General features: G+C 37.2%; 1 protein-coding gene across 1 annotated transcript; it reads right to left on the reverse strand.

The window, feature by feature from the left end:
* Nucleotides 1-6,632: 6,632 nt before the first annotated feature.
* On the reverse strand, nucleotides 6,633-9,388 carry LOC108201802 (uncharacterized). Its single transcript, XM_017370092.2, has one exon. It carries the CDS (start codon nucleotides 8,678-8,680, stop codon nucleotides 6,992-6,994), a length of 1,689 nt encoding a protein of 562 aa, XP_017225581.1. The 5' UTR covers nucleotides 8,681-9,388; the 3' UTR covers nucleotides 6,633-6,991.
* Nucleotides 9,389-12,731: the final 3,343 nt, after the last annotated feature.

The raw sequence follows: 12,731 nt of genomic DNA on the forward strand, positions 1-12,731 counted from the left end.
GGCTTGAGAAAATATTTCAAGTAGTACATAAATGGTTGGGTCCGGATTGGTTGCTTATATCCGGATTGGTTGCTTGGAGAATTCTCTCCTTGAAAAAATAATTCAAGTAATAAATAAATGATTGAATCCGGATTGGTTGCTTGCCTTGAAAATATATTTCTAGTAATAAATAAATGGCTGGATCCGGATTGGTTGCTTGTCTTGAAAAAATATTTCTAGTAATAAATAAATGGCTGGATCCGGATTGGTTGCTTGTCTTGAAAAAATAATTCAAGTAATGAATAAATGATTGAATCCGGATTGGTTGCTTATATCCGGGTTGGTTGCTTGGAGAATTCTCTCTTTGAAAAAATATTTCAAGTAATAACTAAATGATTGAGTCCGGATTGGTTGCTTATATCCGGGTTGGTTGCTTGGAGAATTCTCTCCTTGAAAAAATAATTCAAGTAATGAATAAATGATTGAATCCGGATTGGTTGCTTATATCCGGGTTGGTTGCTTGGAGAATTCTCTCTTTGAAAAAATATTTCAAGTAATAACTAAATGATTGAGTCCGGATTGGTTGCTTATATCCGGGTTGGTTGCTTGGAGAATTCTCTCCTTGAAAAAATAATTCAAGTAATGAATAAATGATTGAATCCGGATTGGTTTCTTATATCCGGGTTGGTTGCTTGGAGAATTCTCGGTTTGAAAAAATAATTCAAGTAATGAATAAATGATTGGTTGCTTATATCCGGATTGGTTGCTTGGAGAATTCTCTCCTTGAAAAAATAATTCAAGTAATAAATAAATGATTGAATCCGGATTGGTTGCTTGGCTTGAAAAAATGTTTCAAGTAGTGAATAAATGGTTGGATCCGGATTGTTTGCTTATATCCGAATTGGTTGCTTGGAGAATTCTCTCCTTGAAAAAATAATTCAAGTAATAAATAAATGATTGAATCCGGATTGGTTGCTTATATCCGGATTGGTCGCTTGGAGAATTCTCTCCTTGAAAAAATAATTCAAGTAATGAATAAATGATTGAATCCGGATTGGTTGCTCGGAGAATTCTCAGTTTGAAAGTTTATGATTGCTTTTTTGGTGAAAGTGTATGTGTGCAATATGGGTAGTAACAGAATGACATAAGTAGTATAGACAGACAGTCAACTTACTACTTTGGAGAATGCTTGAAATGGCTATGTGCCAAGAAGTATAAGATGCTACCAGACAAAGTGCTTAATTTACTAGAGACAAATTTTGTCCTTCTTGTGGGTGGGGTTTGCTAACGTGCACACAACAGAATAGCCATGGCTAAGATGGTGTCTTAAAGGTTGGAGTTTGTTGAAGCTTACAGAGATGAAACGGGACTCCCTTGTCGGGAGCTTGCTGATGAAGATGAGTCCAGTGGCACCGTGACCACAGGACGGAGATACACCAGCCCTCCTTCTAGCGCCAAATGATAACGCCAGATCCCGTTCCGGCCCTTTCTCCGCCTTGCTCCGTCGTCTTGCGGTGTAGCTGCTGGATGGGTGCCTGCAAAACAACGCCGGAGGGGGGTTTGGACCCCGAGGCGCCTCCGGCGTGAGAGTAAGAGCGGGCTCGAAAGTAGTCAGACGGAAAATGAGCTATCTATCAATGTAGAGGGTGTGTGTATGGTGGTTGCTGTATGTGGTTGCTTGTGTGTTTATGTTTGCTGTGTGTATGAAATATGAGTGTGGAGGCAGAAGAGAGAGAGAGAGAGAGAGGAGAAGAGAGTAGAGAGGAGAGCCCTTAAACCTCTTATCCTTGGTCTATTTATAGGCCAAGGATTAGGGTTTAAGGGTAGGAAACCTGAATCTTGGCCATACACCTGTATGTCTCGAATCCCTACACGTGTCCCCGTGTCAGCTTGTCGTTTCTTGACAGTAGTTATTCATGTTCTGTCCCTATCACCTGGGTCTTCCATTCATCATGTGCTGGTCCGGGGGAGGGATGGATTGGTTGTGTCTGAGTCCGAGATCGTCTCCCGGGTCCGGATCATCTCCGAAGTCTAGGATTGTGTCTTGGGTCCGGGCCATCTCCAGGGTCCGGGATCATCTCCTGGGTCCGGGATCATCTCCGGGTCATGTAGTGCATGGATCCGGATTATACCCTATCATTCATGGCTGAATGTCCAAGTGTATTCGAAAAATATACAAGTAAAATTATATCATAATATATGTTTACCATAATTTCTTCTTGATTTTGAATACGATTTTCAATTTTTGAGTCATACCCTTCCACTCGTCAGCGGGTCATTTTGATTGTTCCTCGCCTCAAATTTTTTTTTATAAAGAAATTGTACGAAATATATAAAACAAATTAGCTATAGGAGGAAGATAACAGTACACTAGTAGAGAAATACGACACTTGAAAATGGGTCGACTCAATCTTTATGGGTTGTCAAATTGGGATGTGAGAGTCCACGATAATTTGGGCTGCAGGCCCACATAGTTGCTCTCGGTGATTGCTTTTGTGTGGGTTTTTTTTTTCCCTTCTAGAAAATCAACTTCGTTAAACAAAGATTTGTAGATAGGCCAATCTAGTGCTAAAACTTAACCGGCAATTAAGAAAAGATTAATGTTTCTCAGCCTAAATATAAAACCCTCAAAACCTACGCTATGCATAAGATTGATAATACTTTGACAAAAGAGGATCTAAGTCATGCAATACACGGAAAGTTGGGTATAGCAGCTATTGCATTTCGGCTATTAGACATTATAAAAAATATGCTCCAACCTTTATTAGTAGTTAAGATGACATCTTTCTTGATTGCATTTGGCTCAGCCAACAACACATTAGATACAAACATCATATGGATGCTAATATTAAGGAAGATAATATTAACACCTATATTTTTAAATTAAATACAATCACAAACACGGAAGGAAGTGGGGTACTTGCGCCCAGTGACCCTCATAAAACCTGTATATTCTATTGAAAATTTCTTTAAATAGTTCACTTGTCCCATGTTGAGGTCTTGTGTGTTTTTGGAAGAGATTCAAGTTTGATCCTTACAGGCCATTATTATAACGGATTTTTTGTCCCTTTTCCTTCTAAAGATTATTATTATAAAAGATTTTTTACCCCTCTTCCTTCTACAGGCTATTATTATAGCAATTTTTTTACTCTCTTATCCTTCTTTCCTTCTCTGTTATATTTTATTTTTGCCCTCCCCACTTCAAAATTCTAGCTCGTCCTTGGTCATAAATACGACTTATCATTCACAAGATTCGAACCCTTCTATATTATTATCAAGCCTTTGTATATTATTCTACTGAATATCGGTATAAATATGACATTTATGTAAGTGTCATCGATATAAACATTTCTTTTAAAAAAAACATAATAATGTAATTGATTTTGCCGCAAAGAAGTACTAGTTAGTAGTTTACATTGGCTCTATTTTGATAAAAAAGAACTAAGAATATATATTTCAACAATAAATTTAGAAAAATGTATTTTTCTATTAATATATTGTTTTAACTAATGGGCTTCGAATTAATTTTAAGTAATGGTTCCTGCTCCTAAGTTCTAGTATGTATGCATTAGTTATATACTTATACAATACTTTTATTTTCCAGTGTGTTGATTTTTGACACGTAATTTAAATATATTGAATTATGCAACAAAATTAATTAATTAGATCATGAAATTGTGAAACTTAGTTAACTGTTACATGTTGTATTTTGAAAAACTCAAAAAGGTTTAATTCTCTGTTTGTAATGAATCTGCAGATCTGTGGTGATGTTGATCAATTAGATGACAGGGCTGACAACTCTGAAATCCCTCGAGACCGCTCAGGAGGATCCTCGACAGCTAAATATAGAAGGTTCATCGATGAATTAGTACCCATTGGAAGCACTTGTATGGATTTGAGAAGGCTTAAGGTGGTGCATGATCCACCTGTGGAAGCTTCAAGTGGTTTGAAACATCTAGACAATCAGCCAGGCTTTAAATCTGCAGATGATCGTCGATTCGCCACTCAATCTGAGCTCATAGGAACCTTTCTTGAGATAACCTTGTTTCCGTGTTCTCTTGTACAGGACAAGAGTGAAAGCCAAGAAAATCTTGATAGTTAATAGAGGACTGCCTATAGTCTCCATTCTAATCGGTGAGTCTGGAGATTTTCTATACGGTGATCAGAGGGATGTCGACAAAGCTGAGAAAATCGTACTGGAATCAGGGAATGTTCTGATATTCGGGGGCCAGTCAGGACATGTATACCATGGCGCGGCTTCCATTCTCCCTACAACTGCTCTACAAGCCCTGCTGCAAGAATCAGATCTTCGTCCAGGCCGTCTAAATCTGAAAGTAGTAGCAGTGATGCTTCTATTTCAAGTGAGGCCATGACAGAGCTTTTACTATATCAAATCTTACACATGCATGATGCTAATTGCATGTCATTATACTGTCATTATGAATTAATTTGATGCCCGTTGAGTTAATTATGTTGTATTGGTATAGTTTGATTTTTGAGGTTAGTCTCCGTAAGAAGCAGAGCAATATGAGCCCTCTGGTGCACATCTACGTCAAAAAAGCAAAAACTTCCAAAGGCCCGGGCGACTGTTTACCAAAAACACACGTATCCGCAAAGTCGTAAGACCATGTATGGGGCTTGCCCGGTGCCTAAGCTATAGACAAGACTTATTATTGATGTTTTATTGCGTTACAGAGTACATTGAACCTGTTCAGAAACTGAGCCTAATGTTATGTTGTGGATGTACTAATCAAGGAACTAACTTTGGTAGCATCCTAGCATATGTAAATTTGGTATATTCTTGAAAATGAGGGCATCACTTTGAGCACAATTAGTTACTCATGCAACAAGAGCTGCAAATAGCAATTTTCCAAAAGACGGCACAATTGGTAGTAAATTACGAATCCATCATAAACTGAAAAAATCGGCAGAAAACAACATAATTTTGACAGAGCTGATCGATTTCATATAATGTGATATTCAGATCAACAGAGCTGATGCAAGTATCGTATCTTCTCATTCGCCAGAGAATACGATCTTGTAAAGAATTAAGTCGGTTACCTGCAGGCTGGAGCAAACATTCAACACCAACCGAAAGCTGAGACTACAAGACATCGTGTCCCCAGACTGTCATATGTCAAGACCCCAGAGTTTTCAAAGAATGTATTCACTGTTCTAGTAAACGATTTCACTTGCATAGAAACTTTTTGTGCATTCAAATGGTTATACGAGAAGATTATATGTGTGTAGTCATCTATTCTGTTTACTTTAGACTGTGTTACTCGAACTCGGTTAAAAGTGTTCGACATTTTCGACATAGATATATACGTGTTCAAGTATTAGACTCAGGCAATGATTTAAAATCTTTACATGTTTCGGCTTAAGATAAGTGTCAAAGTATTCGTATCCAAGTCCGAGTGACAAAAATCCGACACAAGTATTTGAGGCAAATGAAGAGTCGAGAGAAAAATAGACTCAGAAATATTGGGATATATCAGAATAACAAAGTTACATGAAAGAGTCATGACCAACTTTTTGTTTATAAAGAGAGAATATAATTCTACCTGAAGTTCACTTAAAACAGTAAGAACCAACCTTTAACTCCCAACTTTTTTGACCTATTTGAAGTATTTTCCAATCACTTGAGCAAGTAAAAATTTGCAAACAGCTATATTGATCTTAAAAGTACATGTCATATGCCAACTTTTTTATAGTGCCTACAAGTGCTTTTTTCTAGGCCCTGTGTAGGAGAAATGCAACATCAAATTCAGAATCAAAAGTGCATCAAACAAAGATGTGTTGCATTATTTATCACTTTTGATGCTTTAGAAACTTCCCAAGATCAAACTGAAAAGAAACATTGGTAAGACATTACACTTAATATTCAAGCAACCAAAGCTACAACTTTGGTGCCACATATGAAGTGATTTCGACTTTGTCTGGTACCTAAACCTCAAAAACTTGTATATAACATCAGTTAGTCCCAAAGGGCATCAGATCCTATTTGAGTGTGAGACCTATCATTTACATTATTAAACCGTGTGCTTTCGGTTAGGAATCAGTTGGTCCTCAGTGTTTTGTGCAAGCCTAGTGTACTGCAATAAAACAAAACAAAGCATACCATGTATATACCAGTTAAAATTAGCTCAAGCTACAGAGTAGAGAGTTTGTTTCCGGAAAACAAAAGCAAATGTATGTGAAAGTTGTGCTATGGGAATAAGTATACACATATAAGTCCAACCTGAAGAGAGAAAATGACATAATTTAAACATGTTTTGTGCTACATAAAATATTTAATTTGGTTATCAACCTACGAGCTTCTGTTTGAGGAACTTTTTCTGGTAAAGTCTATCATCTTGTAAAACACACAAGTATGGAGTTTCTTTGTTCAATCAGTAGTTGGAATAGAACTTCAAGAAACGACGATGCACTCATAAAATTAGTGAACTATGAACTGTTAATATTCCAATATTTCGGTCATGACTATTTTCCAATGACCATTTTCCAATGAGACTGTTTACAGACCTAACACTACTGGACGGTATTGTGAAAGCAGCTAGTGCAGTTAGTATATACCAAATCCTTTATTTAAGTGGGAGAGCTTACTTTGACCAATTAATGTTTAAGCACAACAAGATAAACAACACAAAAAGTAATCACACAAAAAAACTTAACAAGGTATATTTTCCAATGATCATATGAAACTTCTAATATGATAATATCAAAGAGAACTGAACTGAAATTTTTTAAAATTGGAAGCACATTCTTGGAACATGCAAAAGAGGGACAAACAAAAAAAAAATCAAGGTCTATAGGCAGCAGCGGAATTGCTGAATGTCGATTCTCTAACATCCTAAAATTTCCAAGCAAAATCTATGATAGAGCATAATTCGAAAGGTTTTCAGCACATTGCTCTGTATACTCTACCATCTTATAAGAACCATGAACAAAACAGTAGTTTAAATTTCAAAGATAAATGAACCAGGAACTTGTGCTTGTTTCTGCTTTGATATTAGTAGATGAACTTTTCGTTCTCATCCGCCTCATCTTCTTCAGGAGCAGGGAGATTAAGATCAATCATATCATGAATTTCAGCAGCATCTTGTTTGAAAAGTGGAACTTGATTGCTGAAGTCTTCAGCACCATTAATAAAATGAGACCTCTTGTGACCTCCTAAAGCTTGACCAGACTTGAACATCCTAAAGCAGATTGGACATTCATGCCCTTTGTTTTTCTTCGTCCTAATTTTCTTTGCAGCATTGCTAGCATATTGTTTCTTGTTACTGACACTCTCATACTTTCTTGTGGGTGTCATATCAGGAGGATTATCATCATCATCTAAATTGTTCTCACCACTTGCATACCTCGAACCAAATTTTGCAGTGGGCTTTTTGTGGCAGGGTCTATGTCCCCCTAGTGCCTGGTGAGAATTGAAAGTCTTGTTACAGTTCAAACATTCGTACTTGCTTCTCTTATAAACATTCTTGCTCAATTCTCCATCTGAAGAATCTTCATAAATCAATCTTCTTAGTGATTCCTTACGAAGCTCAGGACTTTCAGGAGCATCTCTAGTCCTCTTGAGATCATACTTCAATGACTTCGAACTTGACCCAAATTCACTAAATCCTTTTTCTTTACCAAAACTCTTGCTTAGTCCAGTTTCATAATTCTTTCCTCTGTTAAAACCCATGTCCATATCAGCATTCGAAATCTCAACTCCCTCGTGGCCCTTAAGGGACTTCCTGTATTCACCATATCGGAACAACTCATCAACGGAAATATCTGAATCAACCATTTTAACACCATTTTTGAAATACCCAGAATGAGAATTCTCCAGTTGAACACTCTCAGCATCCAAAGCACTCAACTTTAACTTCCTAGCTCCTCCCAATTTCTTCATTTCTAATGCCTCATGTCCTAAACTCAAACCACCCTTTCTACCAAGTTTCATGTCAATAGATGAAGACTTAGTCTCTAAAATAACTGAATTATTATCCGACGATTCGACAACAGAATTAACCCCACCCCAATTCCCAGAATCCCTAGACAACATCATCAAACATATAGCAACCTCTTCCTGTTCTTGCTCATAAACCTCAGAAACAGATGAAGAACCATAGTTGATACTATTATTATTGACCAAATTGAAATGAGAAGACTTAACAACAATCCTCTTGTACCTTTTGCTTTTCGATCTTGTCTGCCGCCTCAGATCCTCAGCTTCCTCAGTATCAGAATGACCATCCATCACTAACTTAGGATCCTCACTAGTCCAAGAATGATCATCTTTCAAAACCCTCTCTTTCTCAGAATGACAAGCCATATGACCACACAATGCTTTAAGTGATTGAAACCCTTTACCACATTGCTTACATATCCTCTCCTGTTGCTGTATTGGGAAAGTTGAACCAACAGCCCTCCAAGTCTTTTTTGGGTTCTCTCTTAATCCATAACCACCAGAAGGTCCACCAAAGTCCCCATTAATCCCACCACCACCTGCTCCAGCCACCGCGGCAACCGACGGTGCCTCACACTTGATCAAGCCTGTTTCAGCCATTAAAGCAGACAACTTTTCATCTGATTCAGCTGAATTTGCAGCAGCAATAACATGAGACCTCATGTGACCCCCAAGTGACTTCCCACATGGGTACTTCTTGTCACACCACTTGCACACAAATCTCAATTCTTGATCTTTCTCCATCAAGCCCAATCAAAAATCCCAACTTTCCAACAGAAAACAAGAATGACCCAAGTGATAAAACAAGATCAATCCACCATTCCCACCCTCAAATCATGCAAAAATGCCACATTCATTTGGTGATCAACTCTATATAAAAAAAGACCCAAATCAAGAAAAAAGGTGAAATCTTGAAAAAGGCCAAGTGAAATCTGATTGGACAAGATCACTCAAGATTAAAGAAGTAACATGTGACAGTTTTGGGAAGTACAAGATCACACACACAAAACATGAGACTTTTTGAATCCCACATCAATTATGTGATTTTATTTCACCCTCTCTAATAAATGCAAAAAATATCAAACACTTTGTATCAATTAGTTAGTCAGCTTATTGGTAGCCATCATGAAGGGGTATCAAGATAAACAATCAAAACAGAAACCATCTCTCTCCCTCTCTCTCTCAGACCATCTCTCTCTCTCTGGCTAAGTTAAGTTATGTTGTTATGTTGAGCAGGAGAATTTCATGCAAATACTAGTAGAACTAGTAGAAGTGAAAAGCTAGAATAGTGGAGGCACGTGTAGCCGAGAGAGGCAAGTTCGATGGAGTGATCCAACGGCTGAGATGAGTTGTGGATCCCGAGGAGTGTGAGATTGACACGTAGGAGTGAAGAAGAGAGGTACTTAAACAAACATAGGAATAGTAGCAACCAAAACTCATGGGAGGTCCGAATCTTCAGCCGCTATCGTACCTCGAAATTCCTCATCTGCCCTTGTACACTTGTACTTTGTAAATACACCTGCTCACATACATGTCTTAGAGCAGGTCGAAGATACTCTTCCTTTAGGATCCTAACTTGAGATTTGAGAAAGGAGAGGAAAAATATTGCTCCAAGTGACTCTTAAATCACTAAGAGACTCTTGTTTCTCTCTCCTCTCTCCTCAAAGTTAAGAGCCACCACATGGCTCCTAACTTATTTTTTCACAATAAAAAAATTCTTCCCTCCAATTCACCTCCATCTTTCCCTTTTTTTTGTTATAGTGGAGCCCAATATATGAATAAAATATGAAATAGAGAAGAGATGCAGAGAGTATTGTTGGAATTTACACTCTTAACTTTGTCCTAAATTACTAAAAACCACATTTTTAATATTATATTTAAGAGCCAACAAGGAGTCTCTTGGATATACTCTTACACAGGAATACTCGGGGTCGTTGATAGAGTATATATTTATATATATTTTAGATGATAATTATTCTCATATTAGTTATATTTTGCATTTAATTGGACATATATTAATTATATTTTAATATCTTATTGTAGGGAGCAAGGAATTCTAAATTGGAAAGGATTTGGACAAATTAGAAGAAAATTCGCAACTATTGGGCTACCCGCATTCGGAATATTGTTTGGGCCATATCTTGAGTTCTAGAAGTCGGATTTGGGCGAGTAAACAGCCCACGCGAAGATAATTTAATTTTCTATCATTCTAGATGAGTCCAGATATCAAAAGCCTACTGAAACAGCCCAGGAACAGGGGAGAAAATCAACTGCGAATTTTGACCTTTGTGAAGCCTATTCAGTTTCGGAATTGCCTTGTGTATTCCTATTAGAATAAAAACACTTTTGTATTAGGTTTTATTAGATAGAATATTACATACATATCATCAGGAGGAGAGCCACGGAGAAGAAGAGAAAGGATCGACACTTTGTATCGTATTCTATTCTTTTCATGATTCTTACTTGTCTTATCTTTATTATGCTTGGCTAAACCTCCATTGTTGGAGGGCTGTTTTGAAGCCCTGAACCTTATGACAATTATACAGTTTTGAGTTATGGAGATTTGTTTTGATTGTGCTTATATATACGTCAATGCTTGTAGAGATGCTTGAATTAACTAGGGTATGCGGACATCCCAATTTGTTATGTGATTGTTATCTCTGCAAAGTCAATTAATCTTTCTATGCGGACATGGGATTAATTGTATTAGTGTGTAATTCGTTTTAACCTTTCTATGCGGTCCATGGGGTTATGCGAATAGCAGAGCTTGTTTCTATGCGGTCCATGGCAAGTTCTCTATAAGTATCTCTTTTAACATATCAAAGGATTCAGAATTGTGTCATAAGTTTAGTGGTGGATATTCATGCTTTCCAACATATTTTTTTAATTGCTTTTGAGTTAATTTATATTAGATTAATATTTAGATTAGTTATAAAAACAAAAATCAAATCATTTATTTGTTTAAAAAAAACAGAAGAGAAGTAAGCCCTTGATCCTTGGCGTTGAACGATACCCTTGCTTATTCTATATTATAAACGACAGAAAAAGGGTTTAAATTGGTTCACATCAATTTTTGGCGCCGCTGCCGGGGATTAAATTTTGCTTTTCTTTTGTTTTGTATTTTTTGTACATATTTTTTCTTTTTTTTCTTTTCTCCTCCGTTGCTTGTTTTGTTTCAGGTATAAGGTGGAACCTTTTGAGTAGTTGACATGGCAATTCCAACACTGCGTGATGATGTTGCGGTGTCGATTGCTAGTTATGGAAATACTTGTATGGTGTATCCTGAGCCGATTGCAGGGAAGAGTAGTAATTTCGAGCTCAAACAGAATCTTCTAATGAGATTACCCGTCTTCCATGATCTTCCAACTGAAGAGCCAAACCAACACCTTTCGAGATTTGTGACTATTGTGGAATGCATGGGACCTGATATGGCGGATCCTCAGATTTTAAAGATGAAGGCTTTTCCATTTTCACTTGATGGAGCAGCTTTGGATTGGTTCGAAGATTTGCCTATGGGGTTCATTACTTCTTGGGAAAAGCTAGTACGAGAATTTTTGCAGAAGTTTTATCCAGCAACTAGAGTGATAAGCACGAGAAGTCAAATAGCTGGAATTCAACAATATGCAACTGAGACGTATGTTGAGTATTATGCTAGATTCCAAAAGTTACAGAAAAGATGTCCTCAACATGGTTTTTCAAAAGGGAGTCTATTACACTTCTTCTATCAGGGTCTGAATGAGTATGAAAGGAGATTATTGGATTCTTCTGCTAGAGGTGCTTTTATTGATTTATCTCATGATGCTGCTGAACAACTAATATCTAAAAGAGCCGCCAACGAACTAGACTATGGGAGTCGCGCAAGGTCGGAATCAATTTTAGGAGTTGAATCTGATCAAAGGTTGACAAAGATTGAACAAAACTTGGAGAGGTTGAGTGCATTAATTCAAATTGGAAGAACACCTCAAATTCAAGTATGTGATTTTTGCGCAACTCCAGGACATTCTACCGATTCTTGCCCATCTTTTGGTTATGAAAATCAGGAAGCAAATCATTTCTTAGATATATATAATTCAAGGATGGGAGATCACATAAGGAATGAAGATACGAATGGTGCTCTATATGGATTTCAGTTTCGGGACAATTCTCCACATTCAGGTTTTCAGCAAAGGGAACCACTCCATCACAATTTAACTAGTGGAAACAATATTGAAATATTATTGACCAAATTAGTTGAGGGACAGTTGGAGATGCAAAAACGAAGTTCCAAAAATTCTCAAGACATCAAGGAGGTGCCAACACAACTTGGGGATGTGGGTGACAAAATAAATCAAAAACATGAGTTGGTTGCAACTCATAAAACTACACAACCACAGCCAAAATTTGAGCATTTGAATGTCATTACCGCCTACAAGTCACTAGGTGCAGGATGCTCTATTTCACAACTTAGTGACATACTTGATGAACCAGAGAAAGAACTTGGTAATCTGCAGAATAACAATGAAGAAGTGGTTGCAACAGTACCCAAAGAGAAGTCTCCTAACTTTTCTTGTCCAGTTGATTTTAAAAGTCGCTTTCATCGTATTCCTTTTCCGTCTAGATTGATGCAGACAAAAGTAAATGAGATGGAGAAGGAATACCACGCGGATACAAAGATAGCTACTATGGAAGAAAGCATTACTAAACAAGATTCCGAAATAGTGGAAGAAAAATTAGAAGATGTGGTTTCTGGAGAAGATAGTAAAGATTTGCGAGGGTTGGGGTTTGTTGGAGTTGAAGAAATTTCTGTGACTCCTAT

Source organism: Daucus carota, chromosome 9, assembly GCF_001625215.2.
Source record: "Daucus carota subsp. sativus chromosome 9, DH1 v3.0, whole genome shotgun sequence".
Classification (NCBI taxonomy): Eukaryota; Viridiplantae; Streptophyta; class Magnoliopsida; order Apiales; family Apiaceae; genus Daucus; species Daucus carota.

What these genes read in the sequence shown, in the direction of transcription:
- LOC108201802 (XM_017370092.2), bottom strand. Translation starts at nt 8,680, where the DNA reads ATGGAGAAAGATCAAGAATTGAGATTTGTGTGCAAGTGGTGTGACAAG.